This window comes from Emydura macquarii, unplaced genomic scaffold, assembly GCF_026122565.2.
Source record: "Emydura macquarii macquarii isolate MOO-44397 ecotype Brisbane River unplaced genomic scaffold, CSIRO-AGI_Emac_v2 contig_450, whole genome shotgun sequence".
NCBI classification, from domain to species: Eukaryota; Metazoa; Chordata; order Testudines; family Chelidae; genus Emydura; species Emydura macquarii.
Genome location: NW_027130587.1, coordinates 1,783,824 through 1,811,595, shown reverse-complemented (window position 1 = coordinate 1,811,595; position 27,772 = coordinate 1,783,824). Strand labels below are relative to the sequence as shown.

Below are 27,772 nucleotides of genomic sequence, written 5' to 3'. Positions count from 1 at the left end.
GGCGAGCAAGGAGGGCAGCAGTGAGGGGGAGGTAGGGGCAGGCCCGTGGTCGGCTGTTGCTGGGAAGGAGCGATGGGGAACTGCTGCTAAGCAATGATCCGGGAGCAGCAAGGGATCGACGGAGGCCTGAGGGGGGAACTCTTCTGGCAAAGGGCTGGCACAGCGCTCTCCAGTTCCCCTCCACGCACCAGCGCCCCCCAGCCCTAGGCCAGCCCGGTCTTCTCCAGGTGGAGACACGGCGGGATGGGCCCCAGCCAGCGCTGGGTGTCCGAGGCTGGGGGAGGGGAGCCCCAAGCGACCACAGGCTCCCCGGGCAGGGGCGGCAGAGCCAAGCCCCATCAGCACCGGGCCCGGCTGCCCAAACGCCTCGGCCTCTTCTAGCAGCCAGACAGTCACCAAGGCAAGGAGCAGCTGCCCCCAGCCCTGTGGAGGGAGGAGCAAGAAGACATTGGGGGGCTGGGGCAGGGACCGGGAAGGGTGACGTGTGTAATGAGCCCATGCCCCCAGTCCTGGAGCCCACCCCACCCCGGGCCCGGCTGCCCCATGCCCCCAGTCCCAGATCTCGCCCCAGGCCTCAGCACATTCTTGCTGTGCGCAGGCAGCCTTGAAGCCGGGGCGCTGGTGGGGGCGCTGGGAGCCACAAAGCGGCCCCCCCAGCCCACTAGTTTCAGCACCTCTGCGTGAAGCCCCTGCCTGAAATTACCCGCGGGGCGACTGCCCCGAGCTCTGCTGCGTGACACGATCTCCAGGGGCTGCGGCCGCCCAGCTGCTGGCTCCGGCTCTCCGTGCCCGGCTGTGTGGATTAGTGCAATGAGGCGCCGGCACCGCAGGCCCATTAGACACCGGGGCCACCACAACAAGCTGTAAAACAAACACAGCTGCCTCTGGGCGCTTGGATACAGGCAGAGAGGTGCTGGCCGGGCCTGGGACTGGGCGGGAAGGCAGAGATCGGGCCTAGACCCGGGGCTGGTGGAGATGAGGGGGAGCGCAGGTAGACCCAGGGAGGGAACAGCCAGGGGCCTGGCCCCGGGGGAGGAGGGGTGCAGCACTCTGGCCTATAACCACTCCTCTCTCTGCACTGAGCAAACACTCTTTGGACAACCCCTGAGCCCCCACTTTCCACCCCGACCCCCATAAACCCTCCTTCCCCAGGCATCCCCCACATCCTAGCCCCTGTCGCCCCACTGCCAGGGACAGGCCCTGCTGACCTGAGCCACAAACTGCACCGCGCACCCTGGCAGTTCTCAACCTGGCCCGGCCCAGCCCCACGCTCAGCCCCAGAGCAGCACGCACACACCTCCTGCCCTGTTGTTTCAATTGCCTGTGCACCTGCGCTGCGCAGTAGTGTAACTGGGTGCTGTTAACACCTGCCCTGCCTCACCCCAGAAGTGGCTGCATTTCAGGGCTGGAGGGGGCGAGTCTATGCATCCCTTACCCAGCTCCCAGTGAAATGCCATTACTGATGGTTTGTAAAGCCCTAGGAACTTCTCCGATGGAAGGTGCTGCTAGGACCATCCTCCTACAGCCCAATCCCCACTCCGGCCACTCCTGTGCTTGCTGTTTCAGCGGGAAGCTGGTGTCTCCGAAGTGGAAGAATTTCAAGGGTTTGAGGCTGCTTTGCCGGGATAAAATCCGCCTCAACAATGCCATCTGGAGAGCCTGGTACATCCAGTGTGAGTACAAGGCCCAGCTCCCCTGGGGCAGGGCACTGACCCCTGCCGCTGCAGGCAGACCTATGGCTGCGAGAGCCTGCTCCTTGTCTGGGGGGGACGGGGGAGAATTCTCTCCCAGGGTGGGGCAGATCTTCACCCTGATGCGGGGCTCCGAGGGGGTGGGTGGCTGAGTGGGGAGTGGGAAGTGTGAGTCCGCTCCGTGGAGGGGTTAGAGGTTGGGGGGATGTTGGGATCCAGTCCCTGGAGGGGGTGGGTATTTTGGCATGACTAGGCCCTGACTCTGGCCTCTCGTGGGCAGATGTGGAGCGGAGGAAGAGCCTCGTGTGTGGGTTTGTGACCCCTCTGGAGGGCTCCGAGGCTGATGAACACCGGAAACCAGAGGTACGTACACACGGGCTCTTCCCAGCCACGCGGGTGGGGGGGTAGATCTGGAGCCGCTTGCTGGGAGCTGGCCTGAGGGTCTCTGCTCGTCTGGCTCCGACAGGTGCGGGGCAGTGATGGGGGGCTGTTTCTGCAGTTCTGGGGGCTAGTATTCAGTGGTTTCGCTTTTGGCTGAGGAAAACCAGCCCTGACGCTAAGCCCCAGCTGGGAAAGGGGGTGTGTGTGTCCGGCCTCTCCTGGCGGGGGCGCCGTGGGGAGCGGGGCAGGGCGCTGGCTGTGGGGGGAGCTGGCTGAGGCTGCCGTGACCCGTGTGCTGGCCGTGTCCTTGCCAGGCCGTCGTGCTGGAGGGGAACTACTGGAAGCGGCGGATCGAGGTGGTGATGAAGGAATATCACAAGTGGAGGATCTACTACAAGAAGCGGGTCAGCGGCTCCCTGCCCCGGGGCGCTCGCTGCTTTGGGGCTGGGTGGCGGGGCCCGGACGCTGCAGCGTTGGGGGCGCGGTTGCAATGCACAGACCCTGGGCCCATCCCAGGGCTCTCAGCCTGGCGCAGGGACACCGTCTGTGACGGTAGCTGGCTGGGGGCTGTACCTGTCACTGCACAGGACGGCAGGGTACAGCTCACTCCCCAGGCCCCACACGGCCTGCCCTGGCCCGCCCACGGTGGGATCCTTGAGGCTCTGGTTTGCTGGGCGCTGACGGGCCCCGTCGCCACCGCCAGGCAGTCGCCCCAGGAGCACGTGACCTGGCGCAGGGCTGCGGAAATCTGCCTGTGCCGGGCAGGCGGGGCAGTGATGTCGCCCAGTGGCTGGCTTCGGTTCCTGGCACGTGCCCCGTCTCCAGGTTCTCCCCTTTTGGAGGAGCAGCCCTGGATCCCCATCCCTGCTGCCTACCTCCTGGAGCACCTTGGCCCGGAAGAGCGGGTTCCAGCCAGAGGCGGGAGGGGCGCTGCCAGGGGTCTGGGCCGTCCCCTCCATTGCTGCTGGCGTCCGGCTATGGGCGTCAGTGGGGGAAGGATCCAGACCCTTTATAAAACCCATCCCAATGGAAAGGCCGGTGTCACTCAACCGGTGCGAGGAGCTTGGGGTCACGGTCCTGGCCAGTAGTGGGGGGTTATCAACGCTGAGGGTGCCAGGATGCCCGCTCTGGGATGCCAGGGGGCAGATGCCACTCTGCAGCACTGCCCCCTCCCAGGGTCCCCCACCCCTGGGCTGGAGACCCCTGCGGTCTCGTCAGCTCTGCCCAGAGGGAAGAGCCATGGTGCCCTTGTCCCCCTCCCTTGCTGGCTGCCAGGGGCGCACGGTCATGGTGGGGGCCTGCACTGAGCCCTCTGGCCATCACCGCAGCCGGGCGGCCCCATCAGGAGACGGGTCTGACAGGCCGTGTCTTCCTTGCAGCTCCGAAAGTCCAGCAGGGAGGGTGAGGTCTCCAGCCCTAAGCAGGTGAGTGCCCCACAGGGGCGAGGGGTGGGCTGGCTTTCTGCCTGGGGGTGCGGGAGGGCAGGAGGAGCTGGCTGGGGTGTGGGGGGGGGGGGGGTGGGAGGAGCGGTAGATCCCGCATTGCCAGCTCTCGTGGTTTGATCCCTTGTCTCGCGACGTTTGGTGTTTTCTGGAAGCCCCAGCCGCTGGAGTCAGGTGACCACTCTCGCGTCTCGGCTTTGGTGTGTTTTAAAAAGTACGTTTCTAGCCCTCGTGCTTATGCAAAACCGCTGGAAAGCGTCTCCAGGAAGTGCCGATCCCGGAAGGTGGGAACCCACGCCCGCATGGAGTGTTCTTTTCTACAAGCCTCCTGGCTTGTAAGCCAGTCTCATGATTTTTGGGGGCCCGACTCTTGACTTTGAGAGCTCCAGACTGGCGATGGTGGAGCCTCAGCTTCCCTGCTGGACGGTATGAAATGAACAGGAGCAATGTCAGGGTGACAAAGGGTTAAAGCCCTGGGCAGGTAAATATTCACTGGGTTAGCGCCACTGACCTGGCTTTATTGCGAAGCCCCGACACAGCACAGGAGTGCCGGCAGGGGAAGCGTTTTCCAGCTTTGGAGCCACCTTTGGGAATGGTTGGAAGCCTGGCCAATGCCAAGGGGCCAGCGTCCCTCCAGCGTCCCCCCAGGCGCAGCGTCACGGCTGGAGCTGAATTCAGCTCCGAGAAATGGGACCCGAAAGTGGAGAGAAGGCTCTGGTTCCAGACTCCAGCTGTTCTGCCCCCGTCCCCATGCCGTGTCTCCGGGCGTGGCGTCCTGGCCGCCAAGAGCAGGGAAGAGACACCCCGAGGCTGGCGGTACAAAACCTGCAGGGTCAGACCAGACCGTGTGTTTGTGGGTCATTAAAGGGCCGGGGGGTGAGGACAGTGGGTGCTCGAGTTCCATTGGCTGCCCCGTTTGGATGACAGCTGGCCCTGGGCTGCGAAATCTCCTGGACTTGGCCCTGTGGTTTGAGTTTGGGCCCGTCTGTGTCTGGAGACACGCGAATGTCAAGTTACCCTCCTCTGCGTTTGGAGTGCGCTGTGCCAGCTCTGCAGATCCAGCTCACCCACCGCACCCTGCAGCCCAGCTGTCTCCGGGAGGGCCGTGGCTGGCCAGCCCCACATACTGAATGTCTCCGCTAAGACAAGGAAGGGGAAACGGTGGGACTCCCCCAGCGCCCCGAAATTCCAGCTGGATGCATTTTGCTGTGACTATCCCAGGCTCTCTGGGTTCAGGAAGGGGCATGTGATCTTGACTCACCCGAGAAAACTTCCTAAAAATCCCAGAACCTCTTCAGAGAGGGGCCTGGGGTAGAAGAGATCGGCCGTGGCAGCCCTACCTGCTGGGGAATGCTCTAGTACAAGGATCATTTCCCCACCGCTGACACCTGGGCCAGAAGAGGGCAACTGTTGAACTGCAGACCTACACCCCACAGCGCTATGGGGCAGGCCGTGCAGAGCTAGTGGTCAGGTTACACTGCAGGGGCATGGAGAGTCTGTGGCCAGGGCAGTGAGGTTCCCACCCCACCCCGGATTAAAGGGTCCCTGAGACCTTCATTACATCTCACGGTAACAGGAGCAGCAGCAGCCGCCCAGCGCAGCGCAGGACAGGACAGAGGATGCTATGTCAGAGCAGGGGGTGCTGCCCGGGGAGGCTCCTTTGATTCACTGTCTTGTGCAGGATGAGGGCGTGTGGAAGCCATCGAAGAAATGGTGCAACCAGCTGTTCTCCAACGTGGTGCCGATGCTGCTGGGGGACGAGGAGGAAGAGGCCGGTGGGCGGCAGCTCTTTGATTTGGACAGCTTCCTCTCGGACATCTCAGACACGCTCTTCACCATGACCCAGCCCCCCTGCCCCCACCAGATGCGCCCGGAGGACGGTACATCCCTCTGACCACGTTCTCGCCCACGCACCTCATCTGGGGGGGCTGAGGTGCCTTGAGGGGTGGGGGGGTCCTGCCCTAATTGCTGTTAGCTTCTTCCCACTTTCTTAGCACCTGCCCCCACCCCCTGAGGCTGCCTGGCACCAGCCAGGCCGTGCTGGGGACACAGGCTTGTCAGAGCTCTCTGAACCAGGCCTCGAACTGGGGACAGGTTAGCGGGGTGCCACAGGCGGTGCCCGCTCACTTTCCGCCGGTGCCCTGCCCCCACCCGGCAGCCCACAAGCCATTCAGGCCTGGCAGGGGCAGCACTTCCCAGGCTTGCAGTGGAGGGAGGGAGCCCGTCCCAGGAGCGATGGCCCAGCGCTGATAACACAACATACATTTCCAGAGCGCATTCCTGCAGGGGACCCCGGGGCTCCTCTCAGCCGCCACGGACATGCAGCCCGCTCTGGGGCGGAACGTGGCCGCTGTTAACCACTGCACAGCCAGCTAGAATGGCAGGCAGATGATCAATCCCACGCCCTGCTGAAAGTGGGCGGAGTTCAAAGCAGGTGGCCTGGAGTGGGAGCAGCTGACTGGGGGGCTCTTTGGTAGCCCCCCTCCGCCAGGGCCCCAGGGCCGTGGAGGTTCAGGAGGTCAGCAGGAGCGGCGGGGCTGAGACAGGAGCATTCCCGAGCAGCTGCAGTGAGGGTCCCGTGTGGGGCAGAGTCCCAGGGAGGACGTCAAGCTGCCAGCACTTTACAAGGAGGGGAGCAAAGCCAAGACTGGCCCTTTGGGGAGGCAGTGTGGCCTAGACGCTGGCCCACTAGCCTGGGACTCAGGAGCCCTGGGTTCTGTTCCTGCCACTGGCCTGCTGGGCAAGTCACGGCCCCTCTTGTGCCTCGGTTTCCCCATCTGTAAAAGGGAGATAATAATGCTGACCTCCTTTGTGAATGTGCTGAGATCCGTGGCCGAAAGGTGCTGGATAAGAGCTAGAGATTATTATATCCCTTTCCTCGCAGATCTTCCTGAATTACCGAGCCCTCCCTGGGCTGTGCCGGGCAGGTCCTCTCCCTTCTGCTCCAGGGGCCCTGCCTGAGCAGGCAGCACCTCGACCCAGAAGGCAGAGACCTCTCCTGGGCTTTCCGGCTCTCTCGAACAGCAGGAAGGGGATCCATCCCCCGGGGCTTGGAAATGCCTCTGCTCCTTTGTGCAGATGATGGAGGCGTCAGGCCTTGGAGAGAGCACGTGGGGTGGGGGGGACAGCAGAGGATCCGGGGTGGGGCTGGCCCACCATTAGCGCTGGAGCAGAGGAGTTCTCAGTTGCCCCCTTGCCCCCCCGGCTAGTGGCACAAATGCGTTCTCTGCAGGGACGTGGGGTGAAGGCTCTCCGCAGAGAGCCCCATGGCAGGGCAGGAGGCTGCTGCAGAGAGCCAGGGGACGTGGGGCACAGGTGGAGGACGACGGGGTGCGGGAACCAGGCACCAAGGGACCGGGCAATTGATGGGCTGGTTCTGCCCTTTTGCAGCCTACACGGGGAACGCCGACATGATCCAGCCAGACCTGACGCCGCTGCAGCCAAACCTGGATGATTTTATGGAAATTTCAGGTAGGAGCCAGCCCTGGCGGAGGAGCGGCTGTTTGCGTACGCTGGGGCTGTGCGGCGGGGATGGGAACGCGGGCCCCATCGCCCCTCGGCCTGGAGCTGAATGCTGTCCCCTGGCCCAGCAGCGGAGGGTGCTGACAAATGGCAGCAGGCAGAGCTGAGCAGGGAGTTCGGGGGGGCTGCAGGGGCCCCCGTGATCTGACAGGGGTGAGGTGAAGGAGGGGAAGCAGCGGCGAGCCAGGGCAGATGGCACTAAGCTGGGGGCGGGGGGGGGCTGCGAGCAGAGCAAGAACGGAGAGCGCGGCCGGTCCTGGGGAGCCGAGCCGCGCTGAGGCGCGAGGGCAGGTCCTGAGGAAACCGAATTTCTCCAAATGTAGCGCTCTTTACAGGAATGTGAAACCACAGGCGGGTTTGGCTGCAGACAGAGGAAGGAAAACTCGCCCCACAAGAAAGAGGAAATCTCTTGGGGGCGAGCAGCTTTCCGCTCTGCTGCTTGGACTGGAGGGGGGGGACAGGAACCGGAGCCTTTGGAGGGGTCCCCTCGTTGTCCCTGGAGCTTGTCTGTCTGCACTGCCCCCACGCTCCTGGCCACTGACACAGCCTGTGTGCGCCTGCTTGGCATGGGAGCTGGGTCCCCCGGCGAGGGCTAAGGACAGAGGGACCCCTCCCCGTCACCCTGCATGGCTCAGGGCCCGGACAAATGCAGGCCAGCCCCACGCAGCTGAGAGCAATGGAAGCGGGGTCCTGAGGTGGCCCCCAGGGGACCAGGCTCTGAGGGGGCAGGTCGGTGATTTGCTGCTGGGGGCAGAACAGCGTCTTGATGCATATGGCGTGCACACCCGCAGGGGCTCTTCCTCCGGCCCCCGGGCACTGCCGGCCCCCCGGCGCCGCTCACAGGACCAGCCTCCTCACCCGGGGCTCGGCTTGCCGGCGGGTCGTGGCCGGAGGGTCACTTGTGCATGGGAGGGGGAAGGAAGGGAAGGGGGCTTCTCTGTTGCCCTCCCGCGGCTCAGCCCCCAACCCTGCCCCACAGGGAGGGATGGCGATGCCAGACTGCGCCACTGGGCTATGGGGCAATAGTGAATGGTGGGCCCTGCCCTGTGGGGCTCACGCCGCTAGTTTGCAGAGGGGAACAGCCCAGCCTGAGAGCAGAGGTACAAGGGCTCCTGGGGGGTGGGAGCCATGGGGTGCCCCATCCGGGGGGGGGGGGAGCATGAGCCTCTGGGGTCCTCTTCCTCCCCTGCTGGAGTGGGGCTGGGTGGAAAGAGACGGGCAGAGGGTGACTGAAGAGAGGCTCAGGAAGCGTTGGTGGGGTGAGAATGTGGGGCAAGGAGTTTGCAAGGGGGGAATCAGGACAGGGTCAAACCAGCTGTAGTGACTGGCCAGGGAGAGCAGAGACGCCCGTTCCCAGCATGGCACCCGGGGCCAGGGCCAGCCGCTGAGCAGCACCGAGGAAAGGGGCCGGGGGAGGAACACAAGCTGAGGAAACTCTGCTTGGGCCCTTCTGCACTTTAGTGGCTGTGGGGCAGCCCCACCCCAGTTTCCAGCGTGGCCCCTCCCGTTGATGGGCCCAACCTGCAGCCGTGGGGCACGGGCCCGGGAAGCGCCCCAGCTGTCACGGTGGAAAGCAGAGGTCAGGAAGGAGCTGCGTGAGGCCGATCAGTGTGTACGAACAGGGGCCGGGAGTCCTGTCCTGACGAACGGCTGGGCCCTGGGCTGTGTGGGCTCAGGGCTGGCTTCTTTGGAGGCTGGAAGGACGGGGCCTCCGAGAGCCCCTCTGCCAGTATCCACTTCCCACTTTCCTCCTTCGGAGGAAACAGGCGACCTTGCTTCATTTGGCTGCTGGCTGATGCAAGAGCAGATGGTGGCAGAAAGCTGAGGCGGGGGCAGCAGACGTAGCCCGCCCTGCAGGCGCAACTCTGGGGCGCCCTCTGGACGGGCCAGATCTGGGGGGAAGCGGATGCACCCATGTCCTGCATCCCCGCTTGCTGGAGACACTGGGGGTGTCCTCCCTCCAGCCAGCGCCCCCTGGTTCAGTGGTCCCCAAACTTTTTACATCACATCCCCCTTGCCCCTCTCCACACCCTTTGGCCCCCCAGCTGGGGCTGGGAGTGGGGTGGGGCCATGGTCGGACAACAGGGACAGAGGTTGGTGCCTTAGCCAGGGGTCAAGACAGTGGCTGGGCCAGGGGCTGTAGTGACCGGGGGGGAGCCCGGGGGCCGTGGCAGCCAGAGCTGGGGGTTCAGGGCTGCCGTGGCCAGAGCTGCGGGTCCAGGCGCTGGGAACCGAGATCGTTGCCACGGCCAGGCGCAAGGGACAGAGACCAGGAGCCGGGGCCACGGCTGGGCCAGGGGTTGCAATGGGATGGCCGGGAGCTGTGGCTGGGGGACCAGGAGCTGAGGATGGGCTGAGTGCCAGGGGCTGAGGCTGGGGCCATGGCCGGGGTGGGGGCGGACCAGAGCAGAGCTCCAGGCAGAGCGGGTTGGGTGGTGCTCCTTCCCCACGCCCCCCTGTACGTTCCCCACCCCCTCTAAGGGGGCATGCCCCACAGTTTGGGGACCTCTGCCCTAATTCGGTCACTGCAGCACCCCTGTGGGGAGAGGCCAGGACTGGAGCAGCTGGGAGCCGGGAGCTAGGGCTGGTGGGAAATTTTCTCCAGAAATTGTTTTTCGATGGAAAATTGGGTTTTCAACAGAACGTTCCTGAGGAGCATCCCGTTTCCATGGCAACCTCCCATGCCGCTGAGCCCCAGAAATGTCCCTGTTACGGATGGCAGCCGGGTGCCTCATGGGAATTGTAGTGGGGGTGCCTCACGCTCCCATTCCCTGCTATGGGCCGGGGTGTCTGGCCTGACTACATCGCCCGTGCGGCACCAGGGCAGGGAGCCCTGTGAGTCATAGATTATAAAGCCCCTGGGATCACAGTCTGACCTGGATAGCACAGGCCAGGGGGTTCCCCTGAACTAATTCCTGGCGGAAGTAGAGCCCATCTCTTAGAAAAACATCCCAGATTTAACAATTGTCAGTGATGGAGAATCCACCAGCACCACAGATAGATGGTTCCAAAGGCTCATTACCCGCCCTGATAAACGTTTGCACTTCATGTCTAGACTGAATTTGTTTAGCTTCCACCTCCAGCCGCTGGAGCTTGTTCAACCTTCATCTGCTTGATTGAAGAGCTCTTGGCCCTTCCCCATAGTTTTGTTCCCCGTATAAGTACCTAAAAATTGGCATCGACAGATTGAACTCCTGGAGTCTGTCACTAGAAGGCAGGTTTTCCAGTCTTGTAACCATTTTCATGGTTCTTCTCTAACCTCTCTCCAAATTATCAACATCCTTCTTGAGTTGTAGACATCAGAACTGGACACAGGATTGCACCAATACAGAGGTAAAATAACCTTTCTACCCCTACTCGAGATGCCAGTTTGAACATCCCAGGATCACATTAGCCCTTTTGACCACAGCATCTCACTGGGAGCTCCTGTTCAGCTGATTATCCACCACGACCCCCACATCCTTCTCAGAGTCCCTTGTCCTGTACGTATGGCCTACATTCTGTGTTCCTAGATGTATTACTTTGCATTTGGCCATGTCAATTTGCATATTGTTTGCTGCATTCAGCTTACCAAGTGATCCAGATCACTGTGTATTAGTGATCTGTCCTCTTCCTTGTTTACTGTTCCCTCAATCTTTGTGTTATCTGCAAACTTCATCAATGATTATTTTGTTGTCTTCCAAGTCACTGAAAAATAGCATAGGGCCAAGAAGAACCAGTCCCTGTGGGACCCACTGGAAGCACACCTGCTCAGTGATGATTTCCCATTTACAGTTACATTTTGAGATCTATCAGTTAGTCAGTTTTTAATGCAATTAATGTGTGCCATGTTAATTTTGTATCATTCTATTTTTTTAATCAAAATGTTGTGCAATACCCAGTCAAACACCGTACAGAAGTCTTGTATGTTACATCAGCACTATTCCTTTTATCAACCACACTTGTAATCTCATCAGTAGATTGCATCAGTTTGATGGGAGCTATTTTCCATAAGCCCATGCTGCTTGGCATTAATTATATTACCCTCATTTACTTCTATATTAATCAAGTCCCATATCAGCTAATCTATTATTTTGACCAGAATCGATGTCAGGCTGCCAAACCTGGGATTACCTAGTATCATTTCTACCAACTGCATCTGAGGAAGTGAGCTGAGGTTCACGAAAGCTTATGCCTACTGAAATTAAATTTGTTAGTCTTTAAAGTGCTACAGAACTCCCGTTGTTTTTGCTAGGTCATACCATTTACCCTTTTGAAATCTTGACATAGCATTAACTTTCTTATACTCCTCTGGAACTTCCCATGGTTCCTAGAGTTATTGAAAATCAACGCTAACGGGCCAGTGAGTTTCTCGGCCTGCTATTTTAAAACTCTTGGATTAAGTAATCCAAGCCTGCGGATGTAAAAATGCCTGACTTTAGTAGTTGCTGTTTAACATACTCTCGTGTTGCTATTGGAATGGGAAGTATTTCCTCCTCCTCCTCTTAACAGAAATGTATATTCAGCACTTCTGCCTTTCCTGCATTCCTTGACTACTCTACCAAGAGGGGAGAAAGGGCAGGCTCATGGGAGACGAGCCCGGGCCATAGAGAATAGGAGCATAATGCTCAAGGCATTCACACTACAACTCCCATAAGGCACCATGGTTTGAATCAAAATATTTCAGTTTTCAGCCAAAATATTGGACTGAAAACTCATATTTTTCCATGATCCGCCCACCCCCCAACTGGATCTACCGGGAGCTCCCCACAGCCAGCACTCCTGAACCGTTGCCTACATCAGTCATTCCTGATCTGGGGTCCATGGAGCGTGTGGCTGGGGCTCTATGCCGAGCAGGGTGGGAAGGTGGCGGTTCTTAGTTCCAGCTGCTAAAACGCATGCATGGAAGCACAAGCTCCCTTTCCTCTCCTCTGCAGTTGCCCCGCAGATGTTATGCGATAATGTTGTTATGTGGCAATGGTGAGTGGGAAGGGGCGACTCTACGGGACACTGGCTAAGATGTTTCCTCTCTTGTCTTTCCTGGGGGGAGCCGGGCGTGCTGGAAGGGTGGAATGAGCAGTCAGTCCAGCAAGGGCTCTGATCTGAAGCAGTCAGTCCAGCTTGATGCCTTCATGCTGACCCTCTCTGGGCTTGTGCTGCCGCTACTGCTTTTGGACAGAGACTGTCGGAAGTTGCAGCATTTCTGCTGAGTGCAGCCAGAGAGAAAAAATACCCTCCTGCCGAGAAGGGCCCGTCACGCTGAACTCCTTTTAATTGCTTGTATCCAGAGAGAAATCAGCACAGGGTCACAGAGAGACGCAAACCCATGGAAAATCTTTATTGAATGAACACTCAAACCAGCCAGGACTGACTGAGCTATCCCCTAATACTCTAACTCTATTGCTATGGCAACCAGCTAAGCTCTGTTGCTACGGCAATCTAGGCAATTAGGCAAGACACAAAATTCACAACATATTCCTCCCCCCTTAATGAAAATGCCCATTTGACAGAACAGTCACTAAACTGGGGAATGAGGGAATAGACTGCCTCATTGCCCGGCTAAACCCCGTGACTGTTCTGCCCCGTAACGGGGGTTTGCCCTAGCTAAAGATCCAGCCGTTGAGGAGGCTTCTCTCTCTAGGTGGATTGCGGTGAACTTCTGGTGTTCTTGCACTGGAAGGTGTTATTGGTGCAGGTCTAACAATGGGCTCAGGACTCGTAGCTCGGACAGGGGAGGATGTTGTATCTGCTCGGACAGGGGAGGGGCTGTGTCTGCTACAGAGGTGGATGGAGGAGAGGGGAGTCGGGAGCGGGTGACTCTTGGCTCGAGGATATCTCGCCTGCAGTGGTGAGGTCAGGCAGTGCAATGGGAGATGTGTCCTTGGGACCTGTCTGACCTGGCAACAACTGATGGACATGTCACCGCCCGGTGAGATCATCTGCAGTCTGCACAGTGCAGGAAACAGGCCCTGGCTGGGCGCTGACTGTAGCAGGACCCGTTTAGCTGCAGAAGCAGAGTTCTGAGCTAGGACAGGCTGGCCAGGACTAAACGTTCGGTCTTTTGCTCTGGGTGCTCGTCTGATGACTTGGTTTTGCTGATGACGTTGCACAGCTTGTCGTGCTTTGGTGGGTTTCAGCAGATCAAAGCAAGTGCGCAGCTGCCGTCCCATCATTAGAAAGGCCGGGGACGCTTTGTCGTAGCATGAGGTGTGTTTCTGTAGGACAGTCAGAAGGTGTCCAGACACCTGAATGGACGAATGTCCCCTTGCAGATCTTACAGCTTGTTTCCTGGGCTGCACAAACCTTTCAGCTGATCCATTGGTGGATGGATGACACGGTGCTGAAGTGATGTGATGTATCCCATTTGCTTTCATAACATTTTCAAACTCCTGAGACACGAACTGCAGTCCGTCGTCGCTCACAAGTTGTTCTGGCAGACCGAAACGACTAAAGATTTCACACGGTCTCTGGATAGTGCTTTCAGCAGCAGTGGATGGCATTACCGAGATTTCTGGCCATTTAGAGTGGCTTCCTTCAAATGGCCCAGCAAAATCAACATGAATTCGCTGCCAGGGGTTTGCAGGCCAGTCCCATGGTTATAGAAGCGCCAGCTGAGGCACGTTCCTCACACTCTGACATGAAGTAAAAGCTCTTGCCTTCTCTTCAATGGCACAGGCCAGGCCAGGCCACCAAAAGTAGCTTCAAACAATTTCTTTCATGGTCACTATTCCACAGTGACCTGAATGTAGCTGTTCTAACATCTGTGATCTCAGTAGTGGTGGAATAATGACGCTCATCCCCCACAACAAGCAACCAGAATGGATTGATAACTCCATCCTCCTGGACATGTAGGGACAAAGGTCAGGTGAGACCTGAGAGTCCTGTAGAGATGTTCCATGCATCACCAGGTCCATAGCTTGGGACAGTACTGCGTCAACGCGAGTTGCCTTCTTTACTTGAGTAGCAGTGATGGGTGTGTTCTCTACCTGTTCAAAGCAGAAGATTTCTTTCTGGCCAATATCTTGATGTTTAACTGGTAAAGGCAGCCTTGAGAGACCATCTGCATTGCTGTGCAGAGTGGATCTCCGATATTTGATCTCATGTGTGTGTGTGGAAAGCAACAATGCCCATCATTGCATACGAATAGCAGCCAATGGTGGCATGCCTGTGTGTAGTCCAATAATTGATGTTAGAGGTCGATGGTCGGTGAGAAGTGTGAACTTCCGTCCAAACAGGTACTGGTGAAATTTCTGAATTCCGAAAACGATTCCCAGTGCTTCATGTTCAATTTGGGCATAGTTAGTTTCTGCTTTGCTTAAGATGTGTGAGGCAAAAGCAGTAGGTCTCTCCTCTCCTGAAGGCATAATGTGTGACACGACTGCTCCCACGCCATAAGGGGAGGCATCGCAGGCCAACTGTAGAGGTAAGGACGGATCAAAATGCGTCAGAACCTCTGAATTTAGCAATGAGTGTTTAGCCTTGTTAAATGCAACATCACAGGCTTCAGTCCACTTCCAGACCTCGTTCTGGCCAAGGAGTTCATGCAGTGGTTTAGTAGTGTTGCTAACTGTGGAATATACTTTCCATAATAGTTCAGTAGCCCTAAAAAAGAGCAAAGTTGGCTCATGTTTTGAGGAGGTGGAGCTTCCACAATAGCCTTGACTTTTGCAGGAGCCTTACGAAGACAAGTAGCATCTATGATATGTCCCAAATGTGCAACAGAGGGCTGGAGAATTCACATTTGTCTTTGCGGACTCATAGGCCGTACCGGTCCAGTCTTTGCAGGGCCACATCCAAGTTCTTAGGGCGATCATCCTCATTTTTGCCAGTGACCAAGATGTTGTCAAGATAGCACTGGACTCCTGGCAAGCCACTCGAGATCTGGTCCGTAGCCCAGGGTAGGAGACATCTCAACACCATCATGGCCAGGAAGGCTGCTGGAGAGTGAGGGCTGTGGGGGGAGTGACATGGCCAGGGCGTTTGCTGGCCACATCGCTGGCGCCAGTCAGGTCAGCACCTCACAGCCTAGGAAAGCGAGCGAAGGCCAAGATGAAGACGTGGAGCCTGAGCCGATGCTAAGCCCCGGCTCTGCTGTGGTGCCGTTTGCCTGTTAGTCAAAGAGCAGAAGCCAGCCCAGAATGAGGAACCGCCCAGTGCCCGGAGAGTGTGTGCCAGAGAGAAGGCTGAGTCAGATGGAGAAGTCCTGATGGCAGAGAGAGGGGAGCAGCTGGGCCAGATGTCTGACTGCTGCCTGTTCCCTGCGTCAGGTAGGACCCCGCGCCACGCGCTCAGCACTGTTGCAGGGCTGGACTATCCGGCTCTCCCAAGGGATCGACCCGCCTCTCCCAGGACTTGTGGGAGGGGGGTTCTTAAAGCCCAGAGGCAGCACTGAAGGGCCTTTGGTTTGGAAGCTGGGGGGGGTGGAAGAGACATTGGGAGGAGCTGTACTCCCCCCCCCCCCCCCCCCCCCCGACTCCTCTCCACAGCTCCTGAACGCCAGTACTGGCAAAGGGCAAAGGGCTGGGCAGCTCGAGTGCTGGGCTTCCCGCATGAGCTCCTGCTGGGAGCTACATCTCCAGCCCACCAGGGTTACCTTCTCCTGCCGGCCTGTTAGTGGGGTGCAGGAGCCGGGGCCCAGGACCGTGTGCGAGGGGAGGCGTGACTAGGACAGAGGGGTTGGGGGAGAGCATTAGACTGTCTGCGTGGGGGGGGCACCCTTGCTGCCCATCTCCCTCGTGCAGTTGGAGAGATCCCACGAGGAATCAAATTGAGTGCCAGGGAAATGCCTAAAAATGCACAATCCCTCCTGTGCCGGCAGCTCATCCCCTGGCCACCCAGAGAGGAGCACGGCGGGAGGCTGGCTTTGGTGTCTCCGTGGGTGAGCATGGGGCTCAGCACCTTGCATGGCTGAGATCCTGGCCAATACTGCACTGAGTAACCAAAGACGCCCACCCCGAGCACCTCCCAGGCGGGGCCAGACTCCCGAGTCTGCAGTGAGTTATTTATAGCTGTGCCCGGTGGATGCAGAATGCTAGCGGGTGAGCCTGGCCGCCTTGCACGCCCACCTGGCCCAGGTCTAAATGACGACACCGCGGGCAGGGCAGAGCGGGGTCCCCACGTGCTCCTCCCCTCGGCCCAGCACAGGAATTGCCCCTGCACCACCAGCATGTCCCTAAAGGAGGCTATGTTGCCCAGCGGGAAGGAGTGGGGCCAGCTCTGGGTTACCAGCGGTGTGGGGAAGAGCAGCGTTTTCCGAGGCAGCACCACAGGGCTCGCTCCCCAGATGGGCTCCGTCCCCCTAGTCGCCCGGCAGCCTGAGGACACGGCAGAGCCCATGGGGCTCCCCTGTACTGCAGTGCAGGGGGCAGAAAGGAGCTCCCCAGCCCCCCGATGCTCCCCAGTGCGGTGGTTTCTCTAGCACACCAGGGGCCAGGCTTTCCCCAGGGCTCTTTCACAGTCGGAGCTGCTGGGGTTAGTTTGTCTCTGGTTCTCCGGGGTGGCTGGCCCCAAAACAAGCTCTTGGCTCTAATGGGATCCCCAGCCGCTTTGTGCATTCACGGCTTGACCAGTGCCTCTGATCTCCAGGGACGTGCCGTCATCGCAGTCGGAGGGGTCGTTCCCAGCTCCTCCGAGCCAGCTCACGTGCTAAAACGGGCAGCGAAGCAGCAGCAGTGCGGGCTGGCACCCGAGTGCGTGCCTAGGAGGGGACCTCGGATGGGATAGTCCGTGGGCGGCCAGCCCGCACTGTCACTGCTACACGGCTGTTCTTAGCGCTCCGGCTCGATCACAGCTCGCCCGTGCACAGCTACTCCGGCTCCAGTGTAGACAAACCCTAGAGAGAACCGCCCAGCTCTTCCCAGGCAGGGCAGCGCTGAGATGTGGGGTCTGGGTTGTGACGGGGCCTGCAGCCTCCCCGGCCTCAGGCTCCTGGGGGCCGGACCCCGCACCGGGCAGGGGTTGGGCTGGCAAAGAGTTTGGGCTCCTGGCAGAGGGTTCGTGCGCCAACAGCGCTCACTGGGCAGGGGAAGCCGGAGGCAGCAGGCAGCAGCCCCTGCATTGGGCACCCGGCGCCGGGCGGGTTGCAGGTGTGTGTGTGAAGGGGGTGAGGATGGAAACCTCCCGGGGCAGAGGCGTTTCTGCCAGGCTGCGTGGGCGGACTGTCAGCTCCCAGGGCGGCAGCGACTTTGTCGTAGGACCGAGGTCCGGGCCTGGTTGCCATCGTCACCGCCTGGTGCAGCCCAGGCCCCTCAAATCCCTCCTCTCTGGAGAGGCTGATGATAGCGAGACCCGTGGCCGGGGGCTCGAGTCAGAGGCGTCCTCATGCCATGTGCACGGACGCCCGGGCGTAACCCCGCGCGCAGCCGGCCGCCCTCGCACTCAGCACAGCGCTGCCTCCTTCCCACAAACCATGGTCTGGTCTCGCATTGGCCCTGGCCACACGTCCTCAGCCGCTGGTTTGCACCGCGCACGTGGCCAGGCCAGCTCCTCCTTAGCCCCGGTTCCTCTGATCTGTCTCTAAGGGGGCCCCAGAAGGCAGCATGTGGCGCAGGAACTGGGGCGAGGGCGCTGGGCCTCTTCCAAGGAACCTGGCATGATCAGTGGGTGGGGTTGGGTGCTCAGCCAGGCCCATTGGAAGCTCAGGAGCCCCGTGGGCCGGGCACGGCCCCCAGAGGGAAGGGGGGTCGCAGGGGCCAGGCAAAGCTCCTGGCCCGCAGGGAGGCGGCAGGCTCCAAAGTGTCAGCCCAGCGCTCGGTGCTGCGCCTGTCTGAGCTGCGGAAGGAGCGGGGTTGGAGACGGGGACAGGAAGGGAGAGCGGAGTCGCAGCAGGGTCACGGGGCCTGGCTTCGGGAAGGGCGCAGGATGTGGTGAGCCACAGGCCGCACGCAAGGTTAGAGTGCGGGCACCGGGGCCTCGGCGCCTGCAATCAAATTAAACCTCCACCCAGGCTGCCGGCGGCTGGGGCCTTAGCCGGGCTCTGCCGTGCGTGGCAGGGCCCGGGGCACCGCTCGTGGGCCAGGCGCCTCCCTGGGGCAAGGAAGCTCACTGGTGCGATGGGGAATGTCTGCAGGAGTTAACATGCCACTGGCACACATGGGGCCTGGGGCCGGCCGAGCTGGTTACACTTCACTCCAGTGCACACGCTGATCCCAGCAGCGTATGGAAGGAGAAGCTGGCGCCGGGGGCTGCAGCGATGGGGGAACCTCTCCCTCTGCCAGGGGCTCTGCTCAGGCAGGTGCAGGATGGAGCCTGGAGGGGCTGGGCCCGGCTGCAGGCCGGCCTCGCCCCGGGAGCCACGCTCGCCGTGGCTGGACGGATGGGTGAGGGAAGGAGGGTCCCACCCTGCTGCGGGCGGTGGCTCCCCGTGGCGTGGGAGGGTTTTCCTGTGTCCCGCTCCCTGTGCACAGCACGGCTGGGCCCCCGGCGGACGGGCGGGCGGGCGGGCTGCACGGAGCTGCCTCTTTCCTCTTTGCACCAGAAAGTCCAGCATTTCACAATTGCTGCCGCCGCACACATCATGGGGAGCTAGGAGCTCCCTTCGTCTGCCCCGGGACCCAAGAAGGCGAGCCGGGGACCCAGCGCCACGGGCTCTAGCCAGCAGCCGCTGACACCCCTTCACCTCAGCTAGAGGTGGAAAAATGGGTGAGCAAAACCCTGTCTCCCCGGCCAGGATATTCTGGGTGGCCCCCACCCCCAGGCATCTTCAGCCTCCCCTCGCCCTGAACGGCTGAGGCGCCTCTCTCCGCTGTACGACAGGCCTGTCCGCAGGGCGGGGCGCGGCTGCTTCTGAATTTGGGAACGAAACGTCTGCGGGGTGAGTGAGAACCGGGGCGGCTGGTCCCTGCTCCGGCGGGGGGCACTGAGGCGCCAGGCGCTGGGCTGGGGGCTCCAATTCTGGGTTTATGGAGTGGGTGGGAGAAGCCCAGGATGGACAGGATGGCTTGGGGTGGCAGGGCACAGGCAGAGCATGGGGCAGGTGGGCACTCTGCTCGTCCAGTCTGGGCGGGTGGGGCAGCTGCTGTCTGTGATCGGCCTGGGCCGTGAGCCCCAGCGGTGGCTGGGCGCGCTGTGCGGCCGCGTCTGGGCCAGGCGTGCTAACCAGGACGAGCTGGGAGCTGGCCATGGAGAACCGCAGCAAGCCGGGGCTGATCCGGCAGGGCCTGGCCCAGCACTCTGGCCTGCCCCATGCTTCAGGGGAATGTCTCTCCCCACCACAGCCCCTGTGGGGAGTCCCCGGGGGATGGTAACGCCCCACCCACCACTGCGCTGCTGGCTGGGCCAGGGAGGGAGACGCCTTGGGGGGGCTGATTGAGGGATCGGGCTGGGAAGGAGAGCGTGAGCCGAGCGGCCCCCTCCTCCTGAGACTGCCCCCCAGCCCACGGGCCCCCTGCCAGTGAATGGCAGGTGAGCTCTGGGCAGAGGAGGCGCAGCAGCTGGGAGCCTGCGTGGCTCTAAACACGCGGAGCCGGGCTCTGTCACCGGGCCGGAGGCTGTGGGGCGGAGGTGAGCTGGCCGCTGCAGGGGGCGAGGAGGAGCGCTTTCGCCACGGCGATTCTTGCACAACTGCCCCGGCTCACGGGATATTGTCTCTGCCTTCTTCCTCAGCACCAGGGAGCAGCTGCCGCGGGGGGCTGGGCCTCTGATGGCAAACCCCGCGTGTGCCCCAGTGGGCCGGCTAACGTGGGCTCGGGCTGCCTCCCGCGCTGGGGCTCACCGTGTCTCCGCTTTGCCCTGCAGATCTCTTCGCCGGCCCGCGCCCGCTGCCTTCACAGATGCATCTGAGCTACCAGGAGCAGCCCTGCTTCACGCCCATGGCTGACCCCCTCTACGGTGGCAGCAGTGCCCCGCCTGCCAGCCACGCCAGCCCAGCGCTGGGCTCCAGAGGCCTGCCTGCCAGCTACGGTGATGCCCCAGTCCCACCCAACGGGCACCTCCAGGTGAGCAGGTCTCCAGGCAGGATCACGTCCTGCTCTGCTCCTCTCGGGCCCTGCGATTGCTTTGCCCTCTGGGTTTGCTTCAGCCCAGCCTGCCGAGGCAATGGGGCCGGGCCCCCTTGCTGCTGCGCGGCGGGCTCTGTGCCCACCTCCCCGGCTGTCTGCCTGCCCTGCCCCTCTTGGTCCCGGTCCAGTCCAGCAGTCCGGGGCCATGCGCGCTGTAATCTCTCTCTGTCTCTTTCAGTCTGGCAGCTGCTCCTCCCGGCTCAGCCTGCTTGGCTCCTTCCTCGGCCCCGATTTCCAGCCGGCCCCGCGGCCCGCAGACTCCAGCAGCAGCCTGTGTGCTGACCTCAAGCACAAGCCGCCACTCCAGTATGGGCTGCCCGGCAAAAGCCTCAGCCTGGAGCCCTTTGGCCCTTCCTACTGCACCCCAGCCCCCCCGCCGGGCGCCTTCCTGCTGGGCCAGGCCCCCCTGTGCCCTCCGGCTTCAGCACCAAAAGCCAAATTCCATTACTCTGGCTCCCCGGGCGGCTCGTTGCTCGCCACCCCCTGCTTTACTCAGCACGCGCCAGACCTGGGCTACGGCGTGGACCTCCTGCCAGCAGCGTACCCTGCTCTGTCCCACGCCCAGCCGCTGCCCACCGGCATGCTGAGCGGCCCCGGGTTTGCCACCCCCAAGGGGCGGTCGCAGCCGGGGGGCGGCAGGCCGATGGCGAAGTCAGCCAGCACCAAGACAAAGAGACCCATGGGACACCCTGTGCCCCCGCGCCTGGCGGGACCCAACCCCTGCCTCACCCAGCTCCTGACAGCAGGTAACAGGGCGGAGGGGAGGGGTTGCTTTGGGGGTCACCGTTTGCTGCTGGCTCAGGGCACCTGACTGCCCCCCTCTGGCCAGCCGGCTTCCTTCAGCTGCAGCGGGACCAGGCGGATGGGCCTGTGGAGGGTGACGGATGGGCTGGCCCTGCATTCCAGAGAGGGGAAGGGGGGCTGGTGTCTGGGCACGGGCTGGCCGCTCGCTAGCTCTTTGCGCTCATTTCTTATCTCCTTTGATGCCTCTCGCCATGGCCCTGCACCTGTGTCCGAGGCCACAGGGAGCCCCAGAAGGGCGCGGGGCAGCAGTGACGCTGCCTCGGCTGGGAGGAGGCCGTCGGCGACTCTGCCGAGGACGGGATGGGTGCAGTTGGCTGAGTGGGTGCTGTGAGTGCCCTGCTGTGGGGCAGAATCCGCACCCTGGGCCCAATGCCAGCCCCACGGATTGGGGGCTTGGGTAGCGTTGCTGTTTCACCCCCTGGGATCGCTGTCCTCACAGAGCAGCTCCCGGCCCTGGTTGGCCAGGAGCGCGAGGGGCCCCGCGGGCTGGACGGCAGCTGTGATTCAGCTGCCCTGCCCCAGGCTGAGTACCGCAGCCCCTCAGGTCTGGGCAGGCATGCGGGAGCGAGGAGGAGCCCAGAGTCTGGGCCAGACATTCCCTGGCTGGTCCCCTCCTCCGGCTCCATGCCGAGCCCTGGGTTCTCCAGCCGACGTCAGTGGGAGCACGTGACAAGCTCCATGCCAGCGTGGGGAGGCGGGTCCCGCACTTCCCGATCACGCCAATTGCCTGTCGCCCAGCCCTGGCCGGGTGCTGGGTGTGCCGCATTCTACAGACAAACGCTGTGGTTGCCAGGTGTTTTATTGGGTCTCTCGTATCCCCGCTGCGTCTGTCACACCAGGGGCCTGAGTCCCAGGAGTCCCTGTGGGTAGGCGTCCTTCGCACCTGCACCAAAAGACATCCCGATCAGCTGCAGAGCGGCAGCGCTCAGCCCCCGGTTTGGCTTGATTCGCAGAGAACCAAGGCTAGAACCTGCCTTCCAGCCCCACCCCAGTCCTCAGGGCTGGCCGCTCCCTGCTGGTTCCTCCCTGGGGCTGTGCCCAGAGAACCGGGTGCAGGCAGTAGGAGCTGGTCTGCATCTCCCTGCAGGGCTGCACCGGCCGCTCGCTCTGGTGGGAGGGGGATATCATGAGGCACCAGCCTGGTTCTCCTCTCATGATGCATCCTCCCCTTCTGCTGCCTTCTGTCTTGCAGATAAACCAGAGCTGGCCCTGGATCCTCCGTCCACTTCCAGTACCACCCTCCTCCCCATGTCGCCGGCCTCCCCGGTAAGAACCCACCAGCAACCCCATCTGCCGGGCAGCCGAGCGACATCGGCCTTTCACTGCCGCGTGCTGGGTTTCAGATGTGGGCTCGGTCACGCGGCAGGGGGCAGCAGTGAGATCTCCACCCGTATCCGTGTGCCTCAGTTAATCTGACTCTGGGCAGAGTGGGACTAGCACAGGGCGTGTCAGGGCAGGAGTCGCGGGCATTGATGGAGCTGTGTGGGCACTGGGGCTGGACTAGCAAGGGGTGCAGCAGGTCATAGATCACAGAAACGTAGGGCTGGAAGGACCTTCAGACGTTATCTAGTCCATTCCCTGCACTGAGGCAGGTCTAAGTGTTAGCACAGCCCTGACAGGTGTTTGTCGACCTGCTCTTAAAAACCTCCCACGACGGAGATCCCACAACCTCCCCAGGCAGTTTGTTCCAGTGCTTAGCTACCGGGGCAGCGAGGAAGGTTTTCCTAATGTCCAACCTAAACCACCCTTCCTGCAAGTTAAGCCCGTTGCTTCTTGTCCTGTCCTCAGTGGCAAAGAACAACCTTGTCCTCTTCCTCCTTATAAACATCTTGTTATATACATGAAGGCTGTTCTCGTGTCCCCCTTTCCCAGACCTGAAGAAGCCCTCTGTGCGGCTCGAAAGCGTGTCTCTCTCACCGACAGGTGTTGGTCCACCCGCCTTGTCTCATCGTGTCCTCCCGAGTCTTCTCTTCTCCCGACTAAACAAACCCACTTTTTCAATCTCTCCTCAGAGGTCACGTTTTCTGGACCTTTAATCATTTTTGTTGCTCTCCTCTGGCCTTTCTCCAATTTGTCCACATCTTTCCCAAAGCGCAGTGCCCAGAACTGGACCCAATACTCCCGCTGAGGCCTCATCAGCACAGAGCAAAGTGCAAGAATGACTCCCTGTGTCTGGCTTACGACACGCCTGTTAATACATCCCAGAATGATGTTTGCTTTCTTTGCAATGGTTGTTACATTGCTGACTCACATTCCGTTTGTGATCCACTGTAACCCCCAGATCCTTTCTTGCTCTACGCCATCCTCGTCAGTTATTTCCCATTTTGCATTTGTGCAATTTATTCCTTCCTAAGTGGCGTACTTTGCATTCAGCCTTATTGAATTTCATCCTGTTGTATTTCAGACCATGTCTCCAGTTTGTCAAGATCATTTGGAATTCTAATCCTGTCCTCCCACTTAGTGTCATGTGCAAACTACAAGTGTACTCTCTATGCCATCAGCCAAATCACCTATTAAGATATTGACTAGAACCAGACCCAGGACAGATCCCTATGGGACCCCACGTGAGACGGCCTTCCAGCTCGATTGTGGGCCGTTGCTAACTACTCTCTGAGTGTAGTATTTCAGTCAGTCGTGCACCCACCTTATAGTAGGTTCATCCAGGCTACATTTCTCTAGTTTGTTTATGAGATGGTCATGGGAGACAGTATCAAAAGCCTTACTAAAATCAAGATATAGCACATCTCCTGCTTCCCCCCATCTACAAGGCTTGTTACCCTGTCAAAGAAGGATATTATATTGGTTTGACATGATTTGTTCTTGACAAATCCATGTTAACTGTTATTTATCAACTTAACAAAACAATTGTTTGATTATTTGCTCCATTATCTTTCTGGGTACAGAAATTAAGCTGACTGGTCTATAACTCCCTGGATGGCCCTTATTCCCCGTTTTATAGATGGACGCTGTATTTGCCCTTTTTCAGTCCTCTGGTATCTCTCCCGTACTCCACGAGTTCTCAAAGATAATTGCTAATGGCTCAAAGAACTCTTCTGTCAGTTCCTTAAGTGTTCTAGGATGTATTTCATCAGGCCCTGGTGACTTAAAGACATCTAGCTTTTCTAAGTAATTCTTAACTTGTTCTTTTCCTATTTTAGCCTCAGATCCTACCCCATTTACATTGATGTTCTCTGTGTTAGTTGTCCGATCACTGCTAACTTTTGTGGTGAAAACTGATATAAAAGAGACATTTGATGCTTCAGCTATTGCTGCATTTTCTGTTACTATCTTTTCCTCCTCATTTAGTGATGGGCCTGCCCTTTCACTGGTCTTCCCCTTGTTTCCCATGTGTTTGTAAAATGCTTTCTTGTGACCGTTTATATCTCTAGATAGTTTAATCTCGTTTTGTGCCTTGGCCTTGCTAATTTTGGCCCTCCGTGCCTGTGTTGTTTGTTTATACTCATCCTTTGTCATTTGACCTACTTTCCACTTCTTGTATGACACTTTTTTGAGTTTCAGGTCATCAAAGATCTCCTGGTTAAGACAGGGTGGCCTCTTATCATACTTCCTATCTTTCCTATCCATTGGTATGGTTTGCTCTTGTGGCCTTAATAATGTCACTTTGAAAAGCTGCCAACTCTGCAGAACTTTTTTCCTTAGACTAGCTTCCCATGGGATCTTTTCTACCGATTCTCTGGGTTTGCCTCCAAGTCTGCCTCCTTGAAGTCCATTGTCTTTATTCTGCTGTTCCCCCCCCGCAACCACCACCATTCCTTAGAATCATGAACTCTTATCATTTCACGATCACTTTCACCCCCGCTACCTTCCACCTTCAGATTCTCAACTAGTTCCTCCCTGTTTGTAAGAATCAAATCTAGAACAGCCTCTCCCCTAGTCGCTTTCGCCACCCTCTGTAATAAAAAATTGTCTCCAATGCAGCCCATGAATTTGTTGGATAATCTGTGCCCTGCTGTATTATTTTTCCAACAGTGTCTGGGTAGTTGAAATTCTGCATCACCATCAAGCCCTGTGCTTTGGATGATTTTGTTAGTTGTTTAAAAAATGTCTCATCTACCTCTTCTTCCTGGTTAGGTGGTCTGTAATAGACCCCTACATGACATCACCCTTGTTTTCTACCCCTTTTTTCTTACCCAAAGACTTTCAACAGGTCTGCCTCCCACTTCTGTCTCAGTCTCAGTGCAAGTGTAAACCTCTTCGATATAAACAAGGCAACACTTCCTCTGGATTTTCCCTGCCTGTCCTTCCTCGGCAAGCTGTACTCTTCTATACCAATATTCCAGTCACGTGAATATTCCCACCGATTTCTGAGATGCCAGTTATGTTATATCTGTGATTAGTCACTGGTATTTGTAGTTCTTCCTGTTTATTCTCCGTACTTCTCACATTACTAGACAGACATCTAAGATGTGTGTTAGATTTCCCCTCTATATTCCCTCAAGTCTCTCCTTTGCCCATGCTGCAATTTCCCCTGTTCCCCCCAGATTCTGACCTGTCACCCACATCTCCATGTTTACCTGGGGGGTTTTGTCTGCTGCCTCTGTTGAACCTGGTTAAAAGTCTGCCTCCCTAGGTTAGCCAGTCTGTACTCGAAGACAATCTTCCCCTTCCAAGAAGGTCTCTGCTCAGCAGTCCTTCTTCTCGGGCCAGGAGCCCATGGTCGAGGAAACCAAAGCCCCTGGGAGCGCCGGGTTGTGCTGTGTTGCTGTAGCCTTGTGAGGAGATTGGGACCCTTCCCCCTCCCCCTCCCCTTCACAGAGTAGGCCTGGTTTGCCCTGTGGGGCTGTGACCAGTTCTCCCTGTCTACTAGAGTCAGGCTGTTGCAGGTACTTCAGTGGCTGGGTCTCCTGTGTGTGAGGGAAAGGCCCAGCCCCTTCTTGCCCTCTGCCTCCTGGGGCACCAGCCTGAGCCATCCACTGCGGATCCCAAAGTGCAGACTCCATCTTTCTTTGCAGGAAGGTGCCATTGCTGAAGTCCCCTCTGGCTTCCTGCCCCAAATGGCCCAGCTGACTCCGGGGCTTTCTCCTGGCTCCAGCCCTTCCCAGTCTGTCCCCATCACACTGGCTGTGGCGCAGCCAGGGTCCCTGCTGGTCCCCAAGACGGAGCAGCTCTCCCCCACGTCGGGCTGTGGTGAGCAGCGCAGAGTCTATGACACCTCCTCTTTGATTCCCAGAGAGAGTGACCGTCCCGGCCTGCAGGTGATGCCAGGTCAGCAGCTGTCAGTGGGGGAAATCTGCTCAGAGAAGGCTCCCCCGGCATCTCCAGTGCTGGCACTGCCCTTGCCAAGATCCTCTTGAAGATTCCCCTCCGGTTCCGTCTATTAACCCAGGAGTTGGATGGGTGGGTGGTGACAACACAGAAGGATTGGGGTTAGCAGGGACTGGGCAGGTGCGTGAGAAACACCAGAAAGAAAAGCCAGGGACACAACACCGGAGCCAGCCCTGCTGCCATACTGCAAGGACAGCTGCCCCAGAGAGACCCACAAGGGTAGAACCATGCAGACAATTTGAATCAGCTTGACTTAGCTGTCGGGGGCCTGGCGGGCAGCTCCACGCCCAAGCCCAGCCACCCAGCGGGAACAGGGGCCAAGTGCTAGGGGGAGGCTAATGCTGGCCATACAACCTCTCTGTTGGGAGGATTGCCAACAGATCAACCCAACGGAGCTGGTGGGAGTCTTTTTCTCAATGTTTTTTCTGCAAAAATTGTGTCTTTCACCAAATGGAAAATTTTTGCAGTAACTTTTTGTTCTGGTTGAAATTTTCGATTTTAAAATGGAAAAAAATAAGAAACCTGCAATTTTTTCAGTAAAAATGTCAATTTTGGGTTAACATTTTTGGGTTTGGGGAGAAAGTAATTCAGTGTTTAGTTTTCAAAAATGAAAAACGTTTGCCAGCAATGGTTTTTGAAAACAGCCCTTTTGGGCTGGTTTCAGGTTTTCTTTGTAAATCCACATTTTTTGCTGGAAATTTTTTTGGGGGAAAAAATGCAAAGTCCAAAATTTCCCAGGGCCCATAGCTGGCAGTTTTCGAGCAGCTGTGAAATTGTGTGTGTATTATGGGGAGGTGACTCCTTTCTCTGAAGCCCCTGGCATCGGCCAGTCCGGGCCAGGCTGCTGCACCAGTGGGGCTCTCGGTCTGCTCCAGGATGCCTGTCCCTCTGTCTCCGTGCCACAGTGGGGCAGGAACCTGCAGCCACTCAGATGGAGCTCACCCTGTATGTGAGGCTCACAGGACCCAGCCTGGGCAGTCGGGCCCCCCAGTCCCAGCCCCTGCACTGGGGGCAGGTCCAGGAACCGGTTGGTGCTGCCCACTCAGCCCCCCCCCCAAAGAGTCTCGTTTTCTCTTCCAGCCAGTGATTGGCCGAAGCCTGGGCGAATCTCCCCGGTGCCGGGTGGGAGGCTGACTGCCGGGAACTTGCCACATCACTCCACCCCCAGCCGGGGCAGGCCAGAGTCCAACAAGGTACGGAACGGTCCAGGGCTCCCCAGGGGGGCAGCGTGTCTCTGGCTGCCCACCCGGCGGGGACAGCCCTCCCCTCCCCACTCCTCTTGCTCCCCATGGATCGCACCCCCTGCCCCTGCTGTCATGTCGGCGGGTCTGTCTCAGGTGCGGGGGTACCGGAGCTGTTCCCCTTGGCCCTGCGGGGACCTGACTCTGCCCTTGCCCTGCAGACGGAGAGCCGCCGCATCACGCACATCTCCGCCGAGCAGAAGAGACGCTTCAACATCAAACTGGGCTTTGACACTCTGCACGGGCTGGTGAGCACCCTGAGTGCCCAGCCCAGCCTGAAGGTGCGTGAGCGGTGCGCAAAGCCCAGAGCGGCCGTGGAGGGCGGGACTGGCAGCTCGCCAGGGGAAAGTACCAAACCGCTACTCACCGCGGTCGCCCCTGGGTGTCCCTGGGACTCTAGGCCCTTGACTGGGAGCTAGCTGCCCAGG

General features: G+C 59.2%; 1 protein-coding gene across 2 annotated transcripts in view; it reads left to right on the top strand.

Moving 5' to 3' along the window:
- The window catches only part of MLXIPL (MLX interacting protein like), a 46,220-nt gene that overhangs the window by 12,124 nt on the left and 6,324 nt on the right, over positions 1-27,772 (top strand). The window contains exons 2-13 of one of the 2 annotated variants that reach the window (XM_067537745.1): positions 1,567-1,673; positions 1,972-2,054; positions 2,387-2,476; positions 3,452-3,496; positions 5,196-5,394; positions 6,905-6,985; positions 19,751-19,950; positions 20,192-20,759; positions 22,010-22,083; positions 25,791-25,965; positions 27,184-27,296; positions 27,506-27,625. In XM_067537745.1, the coding sequence (XP_067393846.1) occupies positions 1,567-1,673; positions 1,972-2,054; positions 2,387-2,476; positions 3,452-3,496; positions 5,196-5,394; positions 6,905-6,985; positions 19,751-19,950; positions 20,192-20,759; positions 22,010-22,083; positions 25,791-25,965; positions 27,184-27,296; positions 27,506-27,625 (1,855 nt within the window). Of the gene's footprint in view, positions 1-1,566; positions 1,674-1,971; positions 2,055-2,386; positions 2,477-3,451; positions 3,497-5,195; positions 5,395-6,904; positions 6,986-19,750; positions 19,951-20,191; positions 20,760-22,009; positions 22,084-25,790; positions 26,044-27,183; positions 27,297-27,505; positions 27,626-27,772 lie in introns of both variants that reach the window. The other variant, XM_067537744.1, reaches the window with a different exon arrangement.